Source organism: Neophocaena asiaeorientalis, unplaced genomic scaffold, assembly GCF_003031525.2.
Source record: "Neophocaena asiaeorientalis asiaeorientalis breed wild unplaced genomic scaffold, Neophocaena_asiaeorientalis_V1.1 scaffold129, whole genome shotgun sequence".
Taxonomy (NCBI): Eukaryota; Metazoa; Chordata; class Mammalia; order Artiodactyla; family Phocoenidae; genus Neophocaena; species Neophocaena asiaeorientalis.
The window spans coordinates 6937811-6962919 of record NW_020172446.1 but is presented as its reverse complement, the minus strand read 5'-3'; the positions used below and the strand labels follow the sequence as shown (position 1 = coordinate 6962919).

The following is a 25109-nucleotide window of genomic DNA, read 5'->3' as shown; positions in this document are numbered from 1 at the left end:
CGCTCGTCTTCCCGACGGGAAGGGCCGGGGCCCCCGCGCCTCGAGTCTGGCCACGGGGAAGCCAGTGTTAGTCCCCTGGCTGGGAGAAAGGCCGCGGAGCGCCATCGTTTCTCCAAACACCTCTGCCAGCCGGGTGCCCTCAGCTGCAAAGCTTTTGGGAAGAGGAGTGGGAGCTTAGCAGCCCCCGTCTGCAGAGGCTCGGCTATCCCTAAGGGCGCGAGAGTCACGGTCAGCCGTCCCTCCCCCGAGGGGTCGCCACGTCCCGTCTGGCCCTTCACACACACACGTGAGAGGTGGGGGCGCAGCTTGGAGTGACTGGGACCAGCAGGAACTTGTACGGAATCTGTGGAGGTGAGACAAGCGCCTTCTGCACGATTTGCCTTGTAGACTTAAGCAGCCCCACCTGGGCACTGAGGGCGAGAAAAGGTTGCTTAAAGTGACAAAGAACACCTGCTGCTGCAAACTGAGGAGCGGCGTGCACAAAGCTAGGTGAGAGGAGTGGCTTAGCCCTCTATCGCACAAATGGAGACTCTCCCTAAGTGATGCAACCTGATAGCGCAAAAAATAAAAATACAAGGGAGCAAAACAGCTCTCCGAGACTGAAAGCCCAAATCTCGAGTCTACATCCAGCGTTTTAAAGCCCGCAACAGCGGACCACCGCCTGGTAAAAGTTTACGAGCAGGTTTTGTGGAGACTCGGACGCCGTGCCCTCAGAAGCGGGTGGAAATAACCCTCGCGGGAGGACACGAGGAGCCTGGCCCCCCGGGCGAGGACACGCCCCCAAGGCGGGGACCGGAAGCGCTCTGTTCGGCCCGGAAGTAGTGCCGAATTGGTACACGTGAGCGGCAGCATGGCGGCTCATCGCTCTGGCCCGCTTAAGCAGCAGAATAAACCTCATAAAGGCGGGCGGCATCGGGGTCGGGGATCCGCGCAGCGGGACGGCAAGGGTAAGAAGGTAGGGTTGGAGGAATAGGGATGTTTAGTCTATATTAACTGCTTTTCTTCATGCCCAGAATGAGCTCCTACCTACTCCGGCTTGGACCCCGCGCAAAGGCTCTGAGGAGAGCAGAGAGGGATCTCCTTTCTTGACCTGCTAGTGCCCTGCGCAAGAGCCTTTTCTGGTCTCCCTACAGGCCGTCTAGCACTGAAAACCCTAAGCAAGAAGGTGAGAAAAGATCTCAGCAAAGTGGACCAGAGGCATCGTGCCAGCCAGCTCCGAAAGCAGAAGAAGGAGGCGGTGAGAGGACGCGGGATTGGGGAATGGTGTGGCTTCACAACCGTTCTAGGCGGGTAATGCCTCGAACTAGAAAATGTGACCCTGGGAAGGGGCCAGGGATGGAGAGTAACCCTAGAGCACGTGTCAGGCGTGCTGGCCCAGACTCATGCTAGAGCATTCTTTGCTTTGTTCCTAGCTCCTGCCCACCTCCTTGGCATACATGACACCTTTCACAAGAGAGATGCTGGTTGGAGGGTCGGGGTGGGCACTGTACATTTCCACTGTACTGGTGGAAATGCAGTACTGAAACAAAGTACTGAAACATTGAGATGTTCTGTGATCCTTTCTTTCCTCAGGTTTTGGCAGAAAAGAGACAGCTCGGCAGCAAGGATGGTCCTCCTCATCAGGTACTGGTGGTTCCCCTGCACAACAGGATTTCCCTGCCAGAGGCCTTTCGACTCCTTCAGGATAGGGACACTGGAACAGTGCACTTGAATGAATGGGGAAGCACCCATAGCTTTATGCTGTTATGCCCCCGCTTGAAACATCGGTGGTTTTTTACATCTGCAAGGCCAGGTTAGAGCATGCAACAATATTTTCTATCACTATGTTTTGTGTATTAGTGGTAATATTTTTTTAGTATAATGTGCTGATGTCAACCACCTCTTCCTACTGACTTTGTCTTCTGTTTCCAGGGGATCTGCACACTGTGTTAGACATGGCTAAAGTGGCTGATACCATCCTGTTCCTCCTTGATCCACTAGAAGGCTGGGATAGCACTGGGGATTACTGCCTTTCCTGCCTCTTTGCTCAGGGCCTTCCCACCTATAGTAAGTGAGTTGGGAGTAAATGGAGGCCAAGGAAGGAAGTGAATTAGCATGTATAGTGCACTTACAATTTGCCAGACACTATGTCTGATGCTTGATACTATTGGAGGGTTGTACATGTATGGCCTTAACTTGGTCCATTGTTTACAAGTTACCTACCAAGATGTCTTTTTATTTCTGGACTGCCCATTGCCCAGAGAAAGAAGAAGAATGTGAAGTTTGGTTTTATTGTGAAATTTCTTTAGGGTAGCGGAGTGTTGGGTTTCCCAGTGATCTCTGGACTCACAACTGAACTGTTAGCTTGTTTGTGAGCCACAGGGGGGATTTTCATATAGTGAGGCAACAAGTCATGATACCCTTTCTCTTTTGTTCACAGCATTAGCTGTCCAGGGGGTTTCGGGCCTCCCACTGAAGAAACAAACAGATGTCAGGAAGAAGCTAAGTAAAGCAGTGGAGAAGCGCTTTCCTGATGACAAACTCCTCCTGTTAGACACTCAACAGGAGGCAGGGATGCTGCTCAGGCAGTTGGCTAACCAAAAGCAACGGCATCTTGCCTTTCGAGATCGGCACGCCTACCTATTTGCTCATGCTGTTGACTTTGTGCCTAGTGAAGAGAATAACTTGTTGGGCACCTTGAAGATCTCAGGCTATGTTCGTGGGCAGGCTCTGAATGTAAATAACTTGCTGCATATCGTTGGACATGGTGATTTCCAGATGAAACAGATAGATGCCCCTGTGGACCCTTTCCCTTTAAATCCTAGAGTGATCAAATCCCCAAAGGACCCAGGCATGGCAATGGAGGTAAGATTGGTGTTCTTAAAAACTATGTATTGTAGATTCACGTGTAAGCTGGCAGAGGATGGGAACTACAGAGAGGGTAGTCTGTCTGCACACTTGGACAACTATCCTAGTCCCTGGAGGTAACGGCTAGTTCGAAAAAAGGCAGTAGTCAACTACAAATAAGTTGCTATATCATATACTTATCCAGTACTTTGTAGATGCCTTGCATAGCAATTGGCTCTGGATTTACAGAAGGCACACAGGTTGTAGTCTCTTTCCTTAGACAACTTAATTAGGTCAGAAAAAAATGGCAAAGACCTGTGAAATAAAGATTGAGAAAGCGTGGTTGAGGTGCACACCTGCAGTGGAAGTTGAGAAAGAAGACTGGCAAGCTTCACAGAAGAGATCAGACTTGAGCCAGGTGTTGAGAAGGATGAACGTGATTTATGAGTTGAAAAGAGATGGAAGAATATCCTAGCAAATAAAGACTACATGAACCTAGGCAAAGTGATGGATCAGAGGGTTTCTTTGAACTCTGAAGATAACAGCTTGATGGGAGTAAGGTATGTAATGAAAAGGTAGGCATGAGACCAGATTATGCAGGGTCTCAAGAGCCAAGCAGAGGTAAAGACCTAGAATGGTAGGAAGTAGAACCATTTGAAAAATTCTGGCAAGTTTTCACTTTCTATTCTTCTATTTGAGGACTGTTATTTCTAGATCTTTCTGGTTATTATGTTAGATTTAGTCGATTTTTGGCTAATATTTAATTGACCATCAACTGTTTGGGTTTTCAGGTTTGTGCTACAGATGCTGTAGTTGATATGGAGGAAGACCTGAAGGTCCTAATGAAGGCAGACCCTGAGAGACAAGAATCTTTGCAAACAGAGGTTATCCCAGATCCAATGGAGGGGGAACAGACCTGGCCCACGGAGGAGGAGCTGAGTGAAGCAAATGGTTGGTATTGGCAAACTTGAAATTCTGGCCTAGAGTTGTGGGTTTTGTCTAGCTGCTCAGTGAGGACCTTATAAGGTAGAGTAGGATGAGGAAGTATTTGGAAGTCTTCTCTTACCTCCAAAGGCTATGTGTTTTCACTAAGCAAACACTGGACACAGCTTTACTTCGTTTCTCAAAATTACTTACGTTATTGTTTCCTAATGAACAGATAAACAACTTCTGATTTATTATAGGACTTATTTAGCTGTGTTAAGTATTGCTAGTTCTGAGGCAGCTGAATTAAATTGGGAAGTAGTCTGTTCTATTTATAGTGCCTGCCAGAGTTCCTGGTTTTGGTAGCAATATCTTGCCTATGTGAGAATGCCCAAAGTAATAGGGGAGGGAAGGAGGTATATAATTTACTTAACTCATTTGGGCTTTTACAGACTTATTGAAGGAAGCTTCCAAGGTAGTAAAGAAGGTTCCCAAAGGAACATCCAGTTATCAAGCTGAATGGATTTTGGATGAGGATGGCGAAAGTGGTGGGGAAGGAGATGAGTATGATGATATAGAACGTGAGGATTTTATGGAAGAGGAATCTCAGGTAAGGAAATGGGCCCTTGGGCAACTTCTGTATACAGCCCCAAATGCAAGGCAAGGTGCATTCCTGACCTTAAGGGGTATGTGTGGTCAGTTTCTTAGGAATGACTTTGTTGCCGGGAATGAGACTTTGTTTTATAACTTAGTCTCTATTAGAATTGATATTGGTTTGGACTAGGTATCTAGTAGAATTATTTTAGCTCGATGGCCTTTAAGGTAGAGATATGAGTTTCCTCTGAAATTGTAATCCTTCGTTCTACAGGATGAGGGTAGTGAAAAGGAAGAAGAGGAGGAATGTGAAACTGTGACTATGGGAGAGTCCGTGCATGATGATCTGTATGATGAGAAAGTGGATGAAGAGGCTGAGGGGAAAATGCTGGAGAAATACAAACAAGAAAGACTGGAAGAGATGTTTCCAGATGAAGTAGATACCCCCCGTGACGTGGCTGCTAGAATTCGGTTAGTCAACAAGTCTAAGATCAATCAGTATGTTTTTATTCAAAACTTAACGTGGCTCAGAACTACGTCAGTGTGATGTAAAAGAAGAAAAATACATTGTTCTTACTCCTGAAGGGCTAATACTATATGGGAAGGTAAGACAGACATACGGGAAACAATGTTCATATTCTAGACTGTGTAGTACAGACTAATAATGTTACAGTACATTACTGAATGAAATGCTGTGATTAATGCTTCCTTTGGAGCTAAGACTCAAAGTATATAACATTTGGAGATTTGGGGAAGTTTGGGTAGAACAGTGAGAATAAAAGAATGAAGATGTAGATGATCCTGTTTGCTCTAAAGGTGAGTCCAGAGAGTTTATGCTGGATATTAGAGAGACAAGGCTTTTATCGAGGATCTTGCTAGTCAGGTTAAAGAGCCACTCCCTGATATGCACCAGGGGGCCGCTGTAAATACTTCTAAGAAGCTGGGGTTTGGTGCTGAAATACTTGTTTCAGGCTGTTTTGGAGTGTGGTTCTGATTTAAGCTGTTAGGTTATTTTGAGAAATAGTGAATTCTTTTAAGCTAAAGCCTTAGGCATTTTATTTATTTACCTATTTATTTTTCAAAAATTAAAAAAAAAATTGTTCTTGTTTTTTCTTTCTTCTTTTTAAGCCTTAGCCATTTTAGAAGTGAGTTGAGTGAAACGGTTAAGTAGCACCATATAAGTTTCACTATTGATTTATTTAAAATATCCTCTGTATTCTAGATTTCAGAAATACAGAGGCCTCAAGAGCTTCCGGACATCTCCATGGGATCCTAAGGAAAACCTCCCTCAAGATTATGCTCGGATCTTTCAGTTTCAGAACTTTATTAATACTAGGAGACGCATCTTTAAAGAGATTGAAGAAAAAGAGGTTGAAGGAGCTGAGGTATCTGCCTTCCTTTGTGCATCGCTATAATTTGTTTTTGTTTGCCAAGGTGCCCCCTCTACTCCTCCTGTTGGCATGAGTACCTTAATTAGTTTTGTGCTGCCTACAGCTGAATTAGAGGAGCTACCGAGTCATTGGTAAGAGTGATATTGGGAACAAAGAGGTATCAGGCATATTAGCTGAAAAAGCTTAATCTAGGTAGTTGAGGCATCTGTGCAGGGCTGTCTTGAAGGCTGAGGATTGGCTTTATGGTAGTCTGAGAGACTTTTTAACATATTTGGATAAATGCTTCATCATTATTGAGACCTTAAGGGTAATTGCATGACTGTTTTCTGCTTTCTTCTGGCAGGTTGGCTGGTATGTCACACTTCATGTCTCTGAAGTCCCTGTCTCAGTGGTTGAGCACTTCAAGCGAGGTGCACCCTTGATTGCATTTTCTTTACTACCTCATGAACAGAAGGTGAGTTAGCGTCTTGTGGGAAATGGGAGTTATGACACTTTCCAACCAGTTTTGTCTGGCAGTCTGAAGTTTTATGTGACTGACATTTTGCTCATTGGGATGCAAAAGTCTGCCTTTATGATTAGAAGTCAGAGAGGAGGACAGAGAAGTCGATGATAGTTTTACCCAACATGTCTGAACCTGTCTGATACATCTCAGTGACGTGATCTCTGTGTGGTTCTGAGACTTCTCTGAGATAAGTACGTTTGTCAGGTCACACTTTAACAAAGGGTTGGCATCCATGAAAATAAACAGGGTTACTGCCAAGGTATAGATCTTTTTTCTCTTGATGGCCAGCAGTCATGTAGGTTGGGATATATGTGAGAGCTCTGGCCTTTTGGTCACTGTGAGTAAGGGTTGAGGCAAGAAGGGTCTTGAATGAGTGTGGTTTAGAGGTGTGTGATGAGTGAGTGACTTGTAGGCACTGATTTGGTGGCAGATGTTGAGCTCTTGCATGTTAGACATGGGAAGGTCACCTAGTGTAGCAGGGACATGAAAGCTCTGAAAACCAGCATATTTTCGATTTGAATGCCAGTTGTTGGTGAAGGTAAAAGGTGAATTTGTGTCTCTTCATCTACACTCCACCATAAATTAGTAGTCAATTCTTAGAGTGAATCTAATCTGCTGGTTTGGTTTGCCTTCTTGCAGGTTAGGCTATTCTATTCCTGATATGAAGTTCTGTTTTCCTATTTGGTCCCCAGATGTCAGTTCTTAATATGGTGGTGAGCCGGCATGCTGGCAACACTGAACCTGTGAAAGCTAAAGAGGAGCTGATCTTCCACTGTGGATTCAGGCGCTTCCGAGCCTCACCTTTATTCTCTCAGCACACTGCAGGTAAGCAGTAGGGAAGCTTCTGGGTTCTTGTCCATCTTACTGTCTTTTAGGGGACTGAGATTTGGGGAGAGATGCAGAGTACACCATTTCAAACTCTCAGTCTCTGGGTTAGAGGTATTTTCAGTACTCTGGTTTAGGAGCCAATGATGTTTCCATTCAAAGTGTCTGAACCTGTCTGAAGCATCCCAGTGATGCAACCTCTGTGTGGTGCTGAGGCTTCTCTGCCATGAGTATTTGCTGCAGAGGCGGTTTTGGATAGGAGTTGGCTGCTTCCTAGAGATGATGTGTCATGGAACCCTTGGCATCCGTTGTGCCAGTGGCCGTGTGGGTGAAGGCTAGGGGTGCCCTCAGTTGGATAAAGCAGAGTGTGTGGCTTCTGAGATGTTGAGACTGCATGAGAATTTAGAGAGTGGTGACCAGGAATACTTTTATGACAAAAAATGATTGTGCTCTTACGTATTAGGAGTGGGAAGATGTTTGCATTAACTTGGGGGCTTCTGAACATTACCTACACTCTCAGCTCTCAGCAATGGCCGGAGGAAGGTGATAAAGGCAGCATTAATGGATGCTCTGGATAATTCTTTTCTCACCAGCCTTGCTGTCTAAATGAAGGAGTAATTTCCCTTTCCCTTAAAATATTTTGTTTCCCTATAACTTTCAGTATTAAAAAGGGTTAATACTGTATTAAAAAGGGTTTCTGTTGACGGTAAAGACAAGATCTAGATAGTCCCCAAGAAGAGATTAGTAAAGTTTGGCCCTTGGCCAAATCTGTCGCACTGCTTGTTTTGTTAAGTAAAGTTTTGTTGGAACACAGTTGTGCTTTCTTGTTTAATTTTTTTAAAATGTCTGTGGCTGTTTTTGTGCTACAGTGAGAGTTGAGTAGTTGGAAAAGAGACTATATGGCCACAAAGCCTAAAATATTTACTATCTGCCCATTTACAGAAAATGTTTGCCAATCCTTGCTCAAGACTAAGAGCTGTTGAATTAGTGAAGTGTTTTTCTGTAAAGCACTGGTTCTCAAATGAGGTAGGGGTGATGTGTATCAGAATCACCTGGAGAACTTTTTCCAACTCCAAAATAAAGTTTAAGCTCCAAGATTCTGCCTCCAGTTGAAAAATCACTGATAGGATTGGGTTGTATCTTTCAGTTGTATCGAGGCCAGAAAATGTTTGGAGAATTAGTGGGATAAAGAAACACTAGTTGCCTTAGGTTTAAGAGTTGCAGTAATACCGCTTTTCACAGGCCTCTGGATTACCTATTGTTTCTCAAAATATTTTTTGGTTTTTATTTTTTTAACCTTTATGGCAGCGGATAAACATAAATTTCAGAGATTCCTGACTGCTGACTTGGCTCTGGTGGTGACAGTATATGCCCCTATCACTTTTCCTCCTGCATCTGTGCTGCTTTTCAAACAGAACAGCAATGGTAAGTTGAGTTCACAGAGGTGAATAGGCCTGTGGGTTCTTAATAAGATTAACTGCTTTCTGTATTTAAATTTGGGGGCCAAATGGCACAAAAAAGGTAATGATGATTTTCAAGATATCCCAATCTCAGCCTCATATTGGGTCTGAGGCAAGGATGACGAATGGGGTTTTATCTTGCTTGCAAACCATAGCTAATTGGTAGAGGCTGCTCAGAGTGCTGTATTTAGGGTAGGTTCTGAGGATAGGCTCAGCAGGAATATCACTTAGTGATCTTTGCCATGAACCCAGGAGGGGCAGCATAGGACATCCCTATTTTGTTTCCCTAAGATCTCGCATAGGTCTTTAAATAGACTGGACCATAAATGAAGGCTTTGACCTGTGGACTCCTGCTGCCCTGCTTTTGCCCCTTAGGAATGCACAGCCTCATTGCCACAGGCTATCTATTGTCAGTGGATCCGGACAGAATGGTCATCAAGAGAGTTGTTTTGAGTGGTCATCCTTTCAAAATTTTTACTAAGATGGCAGTGGTGCGTTACATGTTCTTCAACAGAGGTAGGTGCGACAGATGGGATCCAATTGCCTTTGTGGGATGAAGGTTGGATTTATATATTATGGATAAATGTTTCATCTTGGTCTTCTGTGTGTTTGATTCTAAGAGGATGTGCTGTGGTTTAAACCGGTGGAACTGAGAACAAAGTGGGGCCGTAGGGGACACATCAAGGAGCCTTTAGGTGAGAGAATGTGGGATTTGGGATCTTGTCTAGATTTCCCCAGTGCTACTAAATGACTGTTGGGTTAGACCACTGCTTTACAATTTCCTATTGAATTTGACCAACTCGTGCTGTTTTCTTTGTAGGTACTCACGGCCACATGAAGTGCAGTTTTGATGGGAAGCTAAAATCTCAGGACACAGTACTGATGAACCTCTATAAAAGAGTTTTCCCCAAATGGACTTACGATCCATATGTACCAGAACCAGTACCTTGGGTGAAAAGTGAGATTTCTTCAACAGTGCCTGAAATGGACATGGAATAATGGATTCAGTGGGATTCTGTCTCATTGCTACTAGTTAGCACTCTAGGGTTGGGAGCCTGTAGGTTGTGACTGGGCAGTTTATGTTTTCTACTTAAGCCTACTTAAGGTCTGCTGCTCCTTGTAGCAGAAGACTTTTCTTGGCCTTGACAAGGTATCTCAGTTAAGTATGGATGTTTTTCTACTGCAACTTAGTCCAAAAAACTATTAAAACTTACTGAAATATACATTCTCCATTAGGATTTTGAAAGCTCTTTAAGAGGGGAAGATAGGAAGTTGACAATGACCAGGAGACAAAATTTCCAAGTGTCTAGACACTGAATCCCTTTCCTTCCTTTTGCACATATTAAACAGAAACAGATTTCTAAAGAGCTGGCTTTTCAGCCTGCTTCACCCAAGTTAGGGAAGTTAAGTCTACATTTCCACCACTGAGCACAATACAAATGTTCTTTACTTCTGCGGAAACTGTTTGAAAATGCTGAGACAGCACAGCGGCCACTCCAACACCAGCTGTAGGTTCAATAAGCAATTTCATCCTCTCCCACACCAGCTGGGTTGCATACTGTTGGTATAGAAAGGAGTAAGAATTAGTGAAATGGGAAAAGGGGAAAGAGCCTAGTTGGTTGGCCGTTATAATTAAAGGCCACATGGGGATATAATATGCCTCATCTGAATCTTCCTACTGCTATATGTTTGTGCTTGCCAATGAAGAGCAGGGCTTTTTTCATTCCAACTCTGCTTCTACGGTCTTAATACATCTAGGGCACCCTCCTATGTGTCATGAAATCACCTAGTTGAGTCCCTAGTGGGTGAGTTGCTACTTACAACAGGAGGGTTTTTTGCCTAAGAAGTTGCTCCATTCTTTTGTTGTCTCCTTTCCTCTTGGGGCCTCACCTTAATTTCATCCTCTGTGACAGTGAAGACGTCATCCACGAGGTCCCTTATAATAGGCCAGGTGTTTAAGCCAATGCTGGATCTGACACCATCTGCTATGGTTTCTGGAGGATAGGGATTGGGGGCCAGTTCCCCTTTCAGTTTGGACTGGTAGCAGTCATTTGCATTCAAGGGTTCAGCAGCATATACCTTGACACTAGGTCTCAGAGCCTAGGAAGAGGAGTATTAGATAGCTTACAACTAGCCACAGCATTTTGCCTGCATGCTTGCAGTAAAATGACTACTACAGTTAACATATTTCTGCCCAAGAGGCTTTCTTTTAACCGATATAATGGAAATAAGGCCTTTAAGCACTTGAAATTGTTTTCCATTCTGGCCTCGGTTGCCTAGATCACAGCTGGTTCTGCTGGTAACTTGGGAAAAGAGTAGCCACTGACTTGGATAGTAGGTTGGTAAGATGGAACTCAGAGGACTGTGAGGGTGCCACTCATTGTAATGGCTTTTGTGCTGTAAAGTTTTCATTAAGAAAAGGGTAGTGAGGGACTTCCCTGGCGGTCCAGTGGTTAAGACTCCGCCTTTCCACTGCAGGGGGCACAGGTTCAGTCACTGGGAACTAGGATTCCGCACGCTGTGCGGCCAAAAAAAGAAAAAAGGGTAGTGATGAAGAGAAGGGCCTTCTATCTCAAGTGCCAAGGGATGATGAGAAGGAATGGCAATTTGGGGGAATGTTGAGCAAGTATTCACAATGTACTATGATGTAAAATAAACTCTTCTATGCCTGAAGTAGGGAGTCCTTCAGAAGCTGTTTTCTTACCTTAACTGTAATTGCTATTCCAGCAACCATTCCTCCTCCTCCTACAGGTACCACCAGTGCATCTACCAAGGGAACCTTTAATGAGAAGAATATAAAGTATAAATATGTCTATTAATAACCATTTTATACGTACATATAAAATAATTGGTTCTATGGCCAAACAGCATTACCAGTAAGTGGCTAAACAAGAACTAACTAAGCTTTTACCTGGTTTAGGACTTCCATGGCAATTGTCCCTTGCCCAGCTATCACTGCAGGCTCCTGGTTGGGATGTACCATGATGCCTTCTGTTTCTTCCACAATTCTTTTTGTAACATTTTCTCTGGACTGAAAGAGTACATTAATTTAGCTTACTTGATTTGTATTTAATAGAGTTCCCAACAAGTTAGATTCAGTCATTTAACACTTTATTTGCCATCTACTTTTTTCAGAATTTGTTTTGGCACTGGGGATATAACCGAACAAAACAGTCCCTGCACTCAGTGGAGTTATGTTCTAATATGGTGAGGAGGTGTGCGATATAAGTAAATATATGGTATGTCTAAATGCTTTAGAGAAAAATGAATTTATTTTATATAGGGTGCTCGGGAAGGGCCACTGGTAAAGTGACATTTTAATAGATTTGAACAAGTCCTGTGTACCTCCAGAACATTCCAAGGAAAGAGTAACAGCAAGTACGAAGACTACAGAGAGCAGTGCTTGGCTTTCTGAGAAACTAAGTGTGGTTTGTGTGGAGTGTTTGGAGGAGAGTAATAGTGGGAGATGAAGTCAGAAAAATAGAAATGGGCCAGTTCATCTGGGCCATAGATGATTGCAAGAACTTTGGTTTCCACTGTGTATGAGATGGGGAACCACTGGAGGATTTGGGGCTGACAGACACATTCTGACTTACCAAATGGATAGCTCTGGTTGCTCTTTTGGAAACAAGACTTGTGGGGCAAGGGTGGAAGCAGAGGACCAATTAGGAGGCTACTGAATCTAGGTGAGGACTGACATTGGTTTGAATCAGGGTGGTGAAGGTAGAGGCTGTTAGAAGTAGTTGAATTGGGCTTTTCTGGTGGCGCAGTGGTTAAGAATCCACCTGCCAATGCAGGGGACACGGGTTCGAGCCCTGGTCTGGGAAGATCCCACATGCTGCAGAGCAAGTAAGCCAGTGCACCACAGCTACTGAGCCTGCTCTCTGGAGCCTGTGAGCCACAACTACTGAAGCCCACGCGCCTAGAGCCCGTGCTCTGCAACGAGAAGCCACCGCAATGAGAAGCCCGCGCACCGCAACAAAGAGTAGCCCCCACTCACTGCAACTAGAGAAAGCCCGAGCGTAGCAACAAAGACCCGACTCAGCCAAAAATAATTAATTTAAAAAAAAAAAGTTGGATTACGGAAATATTTTGAAAGGACTAAGATTTGGATGTGGGGTATCAGAGTTATCAAAGATAACTCCATGTTTTGAGGATAATGAAGGATAAAAGTTGCCATTTACTGAGATGGGGAAGACTGGAGGTGGAACAGTATTAAGATGAGGAGTTTGGTTTTAGACAGTAAGGTTGAGATGCCTATTAAGGCACCCAAGTGGGAATGTACAAGTCTGGTTAAGAGCAAAGTTCAGGGCTGGAGTTAGAGTGTAGGTGATATTTTAAACTATGAGACTAATGAGATCATCTGAGTGAGCGTAGGTAGAGAAAAGGTCGTGCGTGCCAACACTTAGAGAAACAACAGAGACAGAAGCTGCAGCCAGTAAGGTAGGAAGAGAAGTTTCACTTTACTATGAAAGCTGTTAAGGTGGTACTGAACATTGCTCTCTTCCTTACCTCGTCGCTTTGTTCACTGTATACTATAGAGGCTCCATAGCCTTGTATCGCCAATTTTTTACAGTTGGGAGCTGTTTCGGGCACTACAATATAAGCAGGAATCCCTGGGAGGGAGAAGCATGTTTGGTTAGTACAAATCAGAATTTAGGATAGAAATTTATGTTCAGTTTGCTTGTAATCAGGGACTTGGAAATTTGTTCCCTCAGCTATCACCAACCTCACTGAAAGTTAAGGCTGCTTTTCCAGTCCTCTCTGATGAGCCTACCCAGTACCCTGGGAAATTAATCAAGTACCTTGCAATTTGGCAGCATAGGAGAGAGCCTGGCCATGGTTTCCACTGCTGTGAGTAACAACAGCTTTGGGCTTCTCTTCTGAAGTGGCAGAAATCAAGCCTCTGATTGCATTAAGGGCACCACGAATCTGGAATAGGGGAATGGTGAATTAATATATTTGATTAAAAATTCTTTTCAAAAAACCAAGGAGCTTTTTCACATTTTTCTCTTCCAACACTGCACATCCACTCCATGACTAAATCTTATTGAGTCTATCTCCTAAATATCTCATGTTCATCTTGGCCACTACCTTGGTGAGGCCTCATTTCTCAACTTGGTATCACCAAATCTCAGCTGATCCTGCCTCAAGGATTATTCTCATCTAATAGTTCCACTAGATTAGGAAAGTGAGCTTTTAAAAAACGTTACCTTTTTCATTGATTGCCTATTTTTGCAAGAAAAGTACAAATCCCTTACAAGCTGCAGCCTTTCTAAACATATCTACCTCTACCGTTGTAGCCATCCTAAATTGCCTCTAGTTTCCATCCTACCAGGTTAGCTCACAACTCTGTACCTCTTGGCATGCTGATGCCTCTCCCTGTAGTTCTTTTCCCCCACTCCCTGATCTGGCTAAAAGTACTCATCCTATAAAACTTGGATCAAACAACACCTGGTTCAACCTCCTTGTTCTCCCAGGCAAAATTAGGTACTTCATTCGTTTCCATGGCCCTTGTTTGTAACTCTTTTAAGACACTTGTCATCAACCTATTTTGTCTTCCGCTGCAAGTATGGATATGGGGCAAGGCCTAGTGTACATATACCTAGTATAGTTGGTGAAAATAAGTGCTTGATGCATGATGAATGAAAAATAAACGATGGCAGAAGCAAAGGGCAAAAGAGAATGGAGAAGTTTTTGTTTGTTTAAAATAAAAGTTCTCAGTTAATGGGTATGGAAAAAGGTAAATTCCTGAAATCCTAAAGCTACCACTTAATGGGTACTAACAATACCTGTTAGGCACAGTGCAAAATGCAGCTTTTCAGATTTTTACCTGAATGGATCTGAAAAGTTCAACTAACGGTCAGAGAATTCGGGTAACAAATCAGCACAGAAATCTATCTGTATGCATAGGAGAGGCACTGACGTATTTTGTAGAAAAAGGTCCTGTTATATGAGGGTTGAGCTAGGGTTAGATCGTTTATATTCATAATAAGGTATAAACAAATAGTAAGTTGACAAAGTGAATGCTTAAACTTGGCTATATACAGGGTGATCACACATGTCCAGGTTGATGACTGTGGTCTTGGCTTAATCGTTAGAAGTTCCCCCTTTTCATTCTCAAACATGTCCTCGTCTGGATAGTAAATTATATGTGATCACCTTAATTATACGGAATTTTGAGATTGTGTAAAAGTGGCTCTTGTCAATGCCATGATGCTAAGTAACCAGGACTTGAGCAAAGGAAAATTTCTACAACACTTTCTTTAGCTGTAAAATGATACTAATTGTACCTACCTCACTGGGTGGTCAAGAGAATCAAAGTGGCTTGAAAAGAAACATGATACACTATCAAAAGAGATTGTTACCTTAAAAGATCCAGTTTTCTGGAAGAGTTCACATTTGAAGAAAAGATTGCGCCCTGTTACTTGATTCAAAATGGAGCTTGTTAGCACTGGTGTGAGGTGGATGAAATCTCGAATGTTGATATGTGCTTTCTCAACATCAGCAAAGGAGATGCAGTACTGATCACACATGGTTCTGAAACCCAGGAATAAGAGAGGGGTCAAAGCAAGCCTAGACGATGTATTTAAAGTGGATTTTGCAAATGCATAACACAGACCCATGGAATGTACACCACCAAGAGTGAACCATAATGTAAACTATGGACTTTGGTGCTAATGGCATGTCAATGTAGGTCCAGCTGTAACAAATATACCACTCTGGTGAGGGATGCTGATAGTGGGGGAGGCTATACATGTGTGGGGGCCGGGAGTATATGGCAAATTTCTGTTCCCATCAATTTTGCTGTGAACCTTAAACTAAAACAAACAAAAAACCCAAAAAACAACCAAACAAAAATCTTAAGAAAAAAAAAAAGAAAATGCATAACATAGGAAAATAGACTCAGGGTCTGTGGTGTTAATGTGGGGACTGTCTCCATTACTGGGGTCCAGAATCTCTGCATAAGGGAACTTCTCTTGAAGCTGAGTTTCTTGGTGTATACGTTTGCTTTGTTGAAACCTCATAGGAGATAACTGGTGATGATTATTGAAGGCTTAAAGCTCAGCCCTCACCCCTACCATCCATCTCTTGGCACTGCCACTGGTCTCTACATTTTCATGACTGTGAAGCTTGAATAAACTGGGTTCAAAATCTGCTACAAATTTTTTTTTTTTTGCAGTACACGGGCCTCTCACTGTTGTGGCCTCTCCCGTTGCGGAGCACAGGCTCCGGACGCGCAGGCTCAGCCGCCATGGCTCAGGGGCCCAGCCGCTCCGCGGCATGTGGGATCTTCCCAGACCGGGGCACGACCCCGTGTCCCCTGCATCGGCAGGCGGACTCTCAGCCACTGCGCCACCAGGGAAGCCCTGCTACAAATTTTTATTTTAAAAAAGTATTTCACAATTTACCAAGGGGAAAAATTGCCTACAATCCTACCATCTTAATAAATTATGTTCACTATGTTTCCTTCTGTTTTTTCAATATACATATATGACAGTTAAAATCAAAGCATAAATAACATTTTTACTCCTTTTCCATTTGGCTCGTTCCTCAAAGTTTTCATAATTATAATTTTCAGTAACTGTATTATGCTTCCACTTCTTACTATTTTTACTGTAGTGTTTAAACATGAAGTTTCTCTTTATTTTTCCTTATTAGCAAAGGTAATGTATGTTCAATAGAAAAACAATTTAATCTGCTTTCCTCTCCAAAGACAATTGCTACCGAACCTCTGTTGTCTCTCTTTCCAGGCCCACATACATATGCAGGCAAAACTTTTTTGACAGGTTAACTTGCTTTTTTCGGACAATATATCTATCAATCTTTGCTTATCAATAAATATATTCATGTGACTTTTTATTTTATTTGATGTGGAACATTTTTTAAAGTCTTTATTGAATTTGTTATAATATTGCTTCTGTTTTTTGTTTTGTTTTTTTTGGCCACGAGGCATGTGGTATCTTATCCCCGACCAGGGATTGAACCCGCATCCCCTGCGTTGGAAGGCGAAGTCTTAACCATTGGACTGCCAGGGAAATCACTATGTGATTTCTAGTGAAATGACTTACTAGTACTTCTTTTTACAAAAATACCATAGTTTTAGATAACTCTGTTGTTGAACATTTAGATTTCCTTTTTTTTTTTTTTTTGGCTATGATAAATAATGATGTAATGAACAGCCTTGTTGCAAGATCTCTGTTTCTCTCTATACATGCTTTGAGTAGATTCCACCAGTGGTATTTTACATTAAAAGGCATACACGCTTCTAAGGCTTTTGATACCACTGCCAAACTGATCTCCAGAAGAGTTATAGATCATATCAATTTATACACCAACAGCACTTTCTAAGGAATGACTATTTTCCTTCACCCTTACGGTATCATTTTTATCTGTCAGTTTAATGAAGTATGTCTAGTAGTTTACATTTCTTTAATTACTAGTGACTGAACTTTTATTTTATTGAAGTAAGGTTGATTTGCAAAGCGACTCAGTTATACATATACATACACACCTTCTTTTTCGTATTCTTTTCCATTATGGTTTATCACAGGATATTTAGCATAGTTCTCTGTGCTGTAGGACCTTGTTGTTTATCCATTCCTTTATATATATATATAAATTTATTTATTTATTTATGGCTGCGTTGGATCTTCGTTGCTGCACTCAGGCTTTCTCTAGTTGGCGGCGAGCAGGGGCTACCCTTCGTTGCGGTGCCCGAGCTTCTCATTGCTGTGGCTTCTTTTTTTTTTTTTTTTTTGGCGGTACCCGGGCCTCTCACTGTTGCGGCCCCGCTCCCGTTGCAGATCACAGGCTCCGGACGCTCAGGCTCAGCGGCCATGGCTCACGGGCCCAGCCGCTCCGCGGCATGTGGGATCTTCCCAGACCCGGGCACGAACCTGTGTCCCCTGCATCGGTAGGCGGACTCTCAACCACTGCGCCACCAGGGAAGCCCCAAGATAAGGCATTTTTAAAATTAGACTTTTAAACTGCTTACTGATGATGTATATGAAAGCTAATAATTTTTGTATATTTATCATGTAATAGGATACTTTACCAGATTATCTTGTTAGATCTAATAGGTTTACAGTTTATTCTTTAAACCATCATGCTATCTGCAAATCAAGATAATGTCTTTACCTTAAAAATGTACCTCTCGTAACTTTTTCAATGACTTCATAGTTACTGGTTTATATGGATTTGCCATCTCCTCCTGAATTAATTTCAGTAATTTTTTTTTGTAAAATCACTTAATTTAAAATTTATTAGTATAAAGCTGTACATATTAATATTTCTAAGTATTTTTCATATCTGTGGTATTCATTCATTCAGCAAATTTGAGCACCTTCTGTGTCAGATACTGTTTGATCTGGGGATATAGTATTAGAAAAGTAGACTTGTTCCTCCTCTCAAAGATTACAATGTATTGGAGAGGTGTCTAACAAATAATCCAATTAAATATGTATTTACAAACATTGATGTGTTAACTTAGGGAAGTGTATTATGATAGGATACTATAGCAGGAGGCCTTATTTAGATCAGTGAAGGAGGTCAATGAAGACCCTCTATGTAGAACTGAATTTTTATTATTTTATGAATAGTTTTTTTTTTCTTGAGAAGTAAAATTAAATTATAACCTAAAAGATGAATGGGCAGAGTAGTGGGGAAAGTGTTTCAGATAGAGGGAATATTATGTGAAGGCTTTAAGGAGGGAAAAAGATTGGCATTTTCCAGGAATTAAAAGGTCAATGTATCTGAAAATGTGATCAATGTGAAATGTGATAAGAGATAAGGAGAGTGAAGTTGGCAGAGTCTAGATCATAAGGGACCATGACTCATGGAATTTTTTTTTGGCCGCACCTCACAGCATGCAGAACTTCCCAGACCAGGGATTGAACCCAGGCCCCCAGCAGTGGAAGCGTGGAATCTTAACCAATGGACCACCAGGGAAGTCCATGGATTTTTTTTTTAAGAGCAATAAAATGCCATTGGACTTGTTACCAGGGGAGGGGGCGGGGAGGGATAAATTGGGAGATTGGGACTGACATATACACACCACTGTATATAAAATAGATAACTAATAAGGACCTACTGTATAGCAGAGAACGCTACTCAATACTCTGTAATGACCTATATGGGAAAGAATCTAAAGAAGAGTTCACTTTGCTGTACAGTGGAAACTAACACAACATTGTAAATCAACTATACTCCAATAAGTTTTTTTTTTTTTTTTTTTTTTCAATAAGTTTTTTTAAAATTGCCATTGGAGAATTCTGAGCAGGTGACATGTTAGAATCCATATTTACAGAAAATCACTTGCTACATGGCAATGAATGAAAAGGAAAGAGAGAAGAGTGGAATCAAGGTATCCAGTTATGAAGTATTACAGTTGTCCACACGAAAAACAACAGGGGGGCTTGCATGGTGAAAGTGGAGGTAGAAAAAAATAATCATTCAAGATACATTTTGGAAAAACAAACGCATCAAAAAATGGGCGAAGGACTTGAATAGCCATTTCTCCAAAAAAGATATACAAAGGGCCAACAAGCACATGAAAAGATGCTCAACATCTCTAATCATTAGAGAAATGCAAATCAAAACCACAGTGAGATACCACCTTATGCCTATTAGGATGGCTACTATTTTAAAAACCCCCAAACTGGGAAAATAACAGGTGTTGGCAGGATGTAGAAAAACCGGAGTCCTTGTGCACTGTTGGTAGAAATGTAAAACGGTGCAGTTGCTGTGGAAAACAGTGTGGTAGTTCCTCAAAAAATTAAACAGTATTACCATATGATCCAGCAATTCCACTTCTGGTTTTATACCCAAAAGAATTCAATGAAGGTCTCAAAGACATATTCATACACCTATGTTCATAGCAGCATTATTTGCAATAGCCAAAAGGTGGAAGCAACCCACGTATCCAGCGACAGATAAACGGATAAACAAAATGTGATATATACATACAACGAAATATTATTTAACCTTAAAAAAGGAAATTCTGACATGTGCTATAACATGGATGAATCCTGGGGATATTATGCCAATTGCAATAAGCCAGTCACAAAAAGACGAATACCATATGGTTACACTTATGTGAGGTACCTAGAGCAGTCAAATCCATAGAAAGGAGAACGGTGATTGTAAGAGGCTGTGGGGAGGAGGGGGCAATGGGAAGCTGTTTTTCAATGGGTACAGTTTCAGTTTTGCAAGATGCAAAGAGCTCTGGAGATTGGTCGTACAACAATGTGAATGTACTCAACACTACTGAACTGTACACTTAAAAATGGTCACGATGGTATATTTCATGTTACATGTATTTTACCACAGTTAAAAAACACACACGCACATACATTTTGGAGATTATAATTAGTTAGACCTCTTGGTTACGAGTGACAGAACCCCAATTTTAACTGGCTTAGGCACAAGAGGGAGGTGATGAGAATTTACTGGCTCATGGAATCCAAGGAAGAGTTGAACCATGGGAAGGGCAGGAACATGGCACATCAGGAACAACTGGAACTAGGGACTTCGAGATTTTCCAGGACTTTCTCATTGTTTCTCACCTCTGCTGCTTTCTGCATGTCGGCTTCATTCTTTTCACTGCAGACCAGCTGGTTCCGCATGGCAGGACACATGGCTGCTGACAGCTCCTATGTTTTACATTTTACGGCTTCCAAACTGGAGAGGGATTTTCTTTTTTTCTTAGTTTCAGTTAAAAAACATTCTGGGTAGGGACTCTGATTGGCCCATCTAGGCCCAGGACCAGTGGCCAAGGGTGTGAGGTCATTTAAGACAATACTATGCAATAGAAGTATTTACAGAAACATGAAACAATGATTTCTATAACACAATATCAAATATGTACATTTAAAACACATACATATATAAAACAATACTATATATTATTCAAAGATACATGTATATCCAAGGACATATATCAAACACATTAGAGTGGCTACTGAAGGAAGAGGGAAGGAACATGACTGGGAATTATAATGAAGGAAAAAAAGACAAAATGAGAAAGGCCTTGTTGATGATAATGTGAACTGAACAGCAGGACTGCCTCAAATCTCTGCACCTGAGGGAAAAATAGGAGCAAATGAAGGGAGTAAAAGAGGAAAAAAAGGAAAAAAGGAAATAGACAGAAAAAGGAAAAGAGAAAGTACTTCTGAGTGAGAGTAAGGGACAGTGTTCAAGAGAAAAGGAAGGTGAAAATGTTGAGGTGATGAACTCCATATGTCACCACTACAGATATAGAAGAGACATATCCTGATATTGGATTGAATGTGGGGACTGAGGGAGATGGAGGTGTCAAGGATAACTCTTGGGTTTTGACTTAGATGGTGGTATAATTTACTGAGATATAAGGCTGGCAAAGAAACAAATATTTTAGGGGAAAATCAGAGATTTGATGAGCTAAGTTTGCATTACCTAGGAAGCATTTGGTAGGATATCTTGAATTTTCAAAATTTTTTGCCAGAAATGTGTCTATTTTAATGTCTATTTCTGAAGAATGAGTGCTTCAATTTATCAAGTGTTCTTTTTCCTTTATTATTTCTGATTTTATCTTTATTTCTTCTATTTTTATTTTCTTTTTCTACCCTTATTGAATACGTAGCTTATTAATTTTCATTCTTTTTACTTATTTATTTATTTATTTGGGTGCGCTGTGCAGCTTGTGGGATCTTAGTTCCCCAACCAGGGATCGAACCCGGGCCCTTGGCAGTGAGAGCTTGGAGTCCTAACCACTGGACTGCCAGGGAATTCCCAAGATAACCATTTTAAAAAGTTCGGTATGTATTCTTCCACATCTTTTTTGATGTATTTATATAGAAATTTACATATGCAATAAATGGTTTTGCTGCACTCAGACAGAACCATACTCTATATCTTGTTCTGCAATTGGCTTAAAAAATTAACAATGTATCTTGAATATATCAGCACATATTTTAATTCTTTAAACTCAGCTTTCATTGTGATACAGGTCTAAATATGGTTGTCTTTTCACTTATTTCTACCTGGTATTTCATGAACCTTTTAAATCTGAGGGTTGAATTTAAGTCTTAAATCCAAATTTTTCATCAACTTAGTAAATTTTCTTCTATTATATATTTGATTATTGCTCCTCCTCAGTCAGTTCTGTTATCACCTTCTGGACTCATATTTGATTATTAGTTTTCTGGATCCATTCTCCATATCTCGTACCTTTACCTCTCAATAGTTTCTATTATATTTTCCCTCTGAGTTCTCATAAAATTTTTTGAGCTGGTTTAACTTTTGGCATATCTCATCTGCAGCTCACTGATACTACTGTATTAATGTGGCAATGGTGTTTTTCCTAAGAAAGTTTTCTTCTGATTATTTTTCCATTAAAAAAAAACTGTTGCAATGTCCTCATCAATTTCACTATGAAAACAAATTAGTTTTAAACATTTTTTTCTTATTTCTTTCATATCTGTTTTAAAGATTGCCATTTGCTCTGACCACTCCAATCACTCCCCTTCTTTTGCTATCTACTGACTTTCTCCATCTGTTGAGAACTTCGTGGCGGCGAAGCGTCTGCCACCTAATAGGAATTGAATGAGTTGTCAGAGATTGTTTAAATCTTTTAAGCCCAGTCTAAGGAATAATCGGTAACTATTCTTTGATGGTGTAGAGGTCCAATAGGTTGTGTGGGACTGGGAAGGAGCTCAAGAGGTGGAGGGAAGCAGCCTTGCAAGAGGAGGGAGTTCCACCACAGTTCTGAACACGGGGCTCATGAACAAACAGGTAAAGTACCAGTCTTCAGATCCAGTTACATTTTAAAGATGAAAAAAAAAAAAAAATCAACCTGAGATCCAGGAAAGTCAAGTAATTTTCCCCAGAATCCACAGTGATACAGAAATTCCCAAATCGACTCATAACACCTCCTGACTTATTTCCACACAACCCCTCCCCTCAGCAAGAGCCATCTATACTGTATTTAAAAAAAAAAAAGTCACGAAGTTTGGGATGTAGATTGCCATAAAGAAAAAGACTTTTGAGTCTCTGGTAATTATCGATTGTGTCACCCTGGGCAACTTTCTACGGTTCTCTGGGATTCAGTTTCCTCATTTAAAAAAAAAAAAAAGAAAAGAAAGAAAAGAAAGGGGCATAACACTAACTATCCTACAAGATCTTGACGGTCGCAAAGTAAAAGCCTGGGGCAGTAGCCCGGGCCTGTGGCGGGAGACCCTGGCCTAAGATGACTGGAAAGGGCCGGACGGTGGAGGCCCCCGTCAACCCGAGCCCCAGGCTGGTACCGGTGTCCTCGAAGGCCACCACGGCAGCAAGAGCAGCCACCGCAGCGAACGCCCACCTTGCCTGGCCTGGCTCGGCCGGGCCAGACCTCACCTCACCTCCCAGGCGCCGCGCCTCCAACTCCAGCCTCAGCGCACCTTCCCGGCCACACCTCTGCGCACGCGCGGTGCCGGCCTGCCCCGCCCAGGCTCGCGGCCCGCCTCTTCCCGACCGAACGTGCGTTCGGCGCTTTTCCTCCCAGTGCGGCCACCGTCGTTTGGGGAGGGGGGCAGGAGGGGGCGGGGAAAAGGGTGGGAGGTGGGTGAGCGCGCGCGCCACCCGTCCGTCGTGGTTTCCTGGCTGCGCGCGGCGCTGGTGGAGTAGCTGCAGCTGCAGCAGTAGCCGCGAAGATGGCGGAGGGGTTGGAGCGTGTCCGGATCTCCGCGTCGGAGCTGCGAGGGATCCTGGCCACACTGGCTCCGCAGGCCGGGAGCAGAGGTGAGTCGCGCCGCCCAGCTCCTGGGCCGGGCCTGCCCGCCCCGCCTCCCTCTCCTCCTCTGCCTCCTCCCCGCTTAGTTCGTGGTGCTCCAGAGCCCCCGCCCCTTCCCCCAACAGTGGGGGCGGGGGCCGAGGGCGGTCCCTCCCCGCTCTACCAGCCAGAGAGCCGGTGTGGGGTCGGGCTCTGCCGGCTCCGGCCCCTCCGGGAGAGCGTAACCCGGGTTCCTTCCTCCGCCCCCTTTTCTCACGGCGAAGGTGACTGCTCCCCATTGCCCCAGCCCTCTCACAGGGTTCCCAGCCGTCAGGGGACGCCGAAAGGAGTGGGCTCCGGGGTCTGGTGGAGGCCCCCGGGGTGTATGGTTCCCCGAGGAGTCATTCGCAGGCCTGCCCCGTCGTTTCTTTAGCGTTGGAAGGAGCTGGGAACATCGAGGAGGAAGGTTCAACAGCTTGGGACTTCGTTGCTGAACTTTTTTCCCCCAAGGCAGGCTTCTGAAGGCTGCGCCACCGGAGGGATCCAGGACCTCAGAGAGCTGACTCTACTCTGGTTTGGCTTTGGCATGTGTGGGAGCAGTTTTTATCAGGGAGAATGTTCAACTTGCAAGTTAAAGTCTCCAGCCACACCAGGAAAGCACCAGGGAAGATTCTAGTGTCTCACCTCTCTTTAGTTAGGCAGTGGAGTCGTGTAGAATGGTAGTTATATTCCTGCAGGCTTGTGGCAGAAGTCTGAAATTGGTTTTCATGGGTCATGTGCACTGGATTATTCAGGTTGTTTGCTCCCTTCTCTCTGGAAAGTGGTAGTGGCTCTTCCCACCCCACCCCCCAGCTTGCACAGGCTGCTGAGGGTGAGCTGTTCTGGAGTTAACTGCTTTCCCTTTGTTCGTAGTGGATGAAGCAGTCTTTTAGACTTCAGAAAATACTGAAGCAGTATCTTATAAACTTTGGGGTTTTTGGGGTTTTTTTTTTTTTTTTTGACGGTACGCGGGCCTCTCACTGCTGTGGCCTCTACCGTCGCGGAGCACAGGCTCCGGATGCGCAGGCTCAGCGGCCACGGCTCACGGGCCCAGACGCTCCACGGTATGTGGGATCCTCCCGGACCAGGGCACGAACCCGTGTCCCCTGCATCGGCAGGCGGACTCTCAACCATTGCGCCACCAGGGAAGCCCTGTGGTTTTGGTTTTTTTCCAATTTCGTTACACCCATGGGTGTAAATGCTGGAGCGTGTAATCCCTGTTATGAGCTTGTTTGCATTTGTGTTTATAGAACAGTAATAGGATTTTCTATAACATTCCATTTTGAGTGTACTCTGTAATCTCACTAATTCCTGTTTCTTCCCCACTGAACAGTTTAGTGGCTATTTACAGTAGACTCTCCCCTTAACAGATAAACGTAACAGGTAAAAAAATTGATGCTTGCTTATCTGTCATTCTGTAAGTTCCTGGAGCCTGGAGAGTGGTTTCTAAAGTCCTGTTCTCTTATTCTTGAGTGCCCCAGTCGTTGGTATTTTGAGAGCGTGTCACAATACTTCCATCATCCTCCAGGGAAAGCTCCTTTATGGAACTTTTTTCTTCTCATATAACATCATCATAGTAGCAGTTAGTCTCAGTATTCTAATGATGACAGTCTGAGCAGTATTTCCTTGGAAGGACCCTGCTGGCTGCTGTTAGAGAGTTGGTGAGCATGAGTGGAGTTGAAAAATGTGAAAGGAACTGCTTCCTGTTTGCTTCAACAGGAGGTATGTGATTGGGTGGTTGAAATCCTAAAGAAGAGGATTGTCCTGGCCAAGTTCAGTGACTGGAGTTGCAAATTTTTTCTCCAGAGATGTCCAGA

The 25109-nt window shown here is 43.0% G+C and overlaps 3 protein-coding genes and 2 non-coding genes across 8 annotated transcripts in view; 4 read left to right on the top strand and 1 right to left on the bottom strand.

The window, feature by feature from the left end:
- The first annotated feature begins 826 nt into the window (after positions 1–826).
- On the top strand, positions 827–11195 carry TSR1 (TSR1 ribosome maturation factor). Of its 3 annotated transcripts, none has more exons than XM_024736599.1 (15): positions 827–947; positions 1134–1237; positions 1573–1792; positions 1912–2046; positions 2420–2844; positions 3618–3777; positions 4203–4360; positions 4619–4815; positions 5567–5729; positions 6079–6189; positions 6930–7062; positions 8371–8487; positions 8898–9038; positions 9143–9217; positions 9343–11195. In XM_024736599.1, exons 1-15 carry the CDS (start codon positions 851–853, stop codon positions 9519–9521), a joined length of 2415 nt encoding a protein of 804 aa, XP_024592367.1. In that variant the 5' UTR covers positions 827–850; the 3' UTR covers positions 9522–11195. The 3 variants fall into 3 exon arrangements, with proteins under 3 accessions (XP_024592367.1, XP_024592375.1, XP_024592384.1); XM_024736607.1 differs by having other exon boundaries at positions 845–947; positions 1573–1623; positions 9343–9743; XM_024736616.1 differs by having other exon boundaries at positions 876–955; positions 1573–1623; positions 9343–9536.
- On the top strand, positions 6331–6425 carry LOC112394540 (small nucleolar RNA SNORD91 family). The gene has a single exon (XR_003002171.1). It is a non-coding gene; the product is annotated as a small nucleolar RNA SNORD91 family (small nucleolar RNA).
- Positions 7195–7289, top strand: LOC112394539 (small nucleolar RNA SNORD91 family). The gene has a single exon (XR_003002170.1). It is a non-coding gene; the product is annotated as a small nucleolar RNA SNORD91 family (small nucleolar RNA).
- Positions 8990–21105, bottom strand: SRR (serine racemase). The gene is made up of 8 exons (XM_024736629.1): positions 20090–21105; positions 14891–15062; positions 13328–13454; positions 13035–13138; positions 11434–11553; positions 11227–11301; positions 10413–10622; positions 8990–10080 (listed from the first exon to the last, which is right to left on the bottom strand). The coding sequence occupies exons 1-8, from the start codon at positions 20116–20118 to the stop codon at positions 9883–9885; spliced, it is 1035 nt and encodes a 344-aa protein (XP_024592397.1). The 5' UTR covers positions 20119–21105; the 3' UTR covers positions 8990–9882.
- Positions 21106–23107: 2002 nt separating this feature from the next.
- Positions 23108–25109, top strand: part of SMG6 (SMG6 nonsense mediated mRNA decay factor) — a 231035-nt gene continuing 229033 nt past the window's right edge. The window contains exon 1 of one of the 2 annotated variants that reach the window (XM_024736579.1): positions 23108–23282. In XM_024736579.1, the coding sequence (XP_024592347.1) occupies positions 23195–23282 (88 nt within the window). In that variant the 5' untranslated portion in view covers positions 23108–23194. Of the gene's footprint in view, positions 23283–23377; positions 23538–25109 lie in introns of those variants that run through there. The other variant, XM_024736572.1, reaches the window with a different exon arrangement.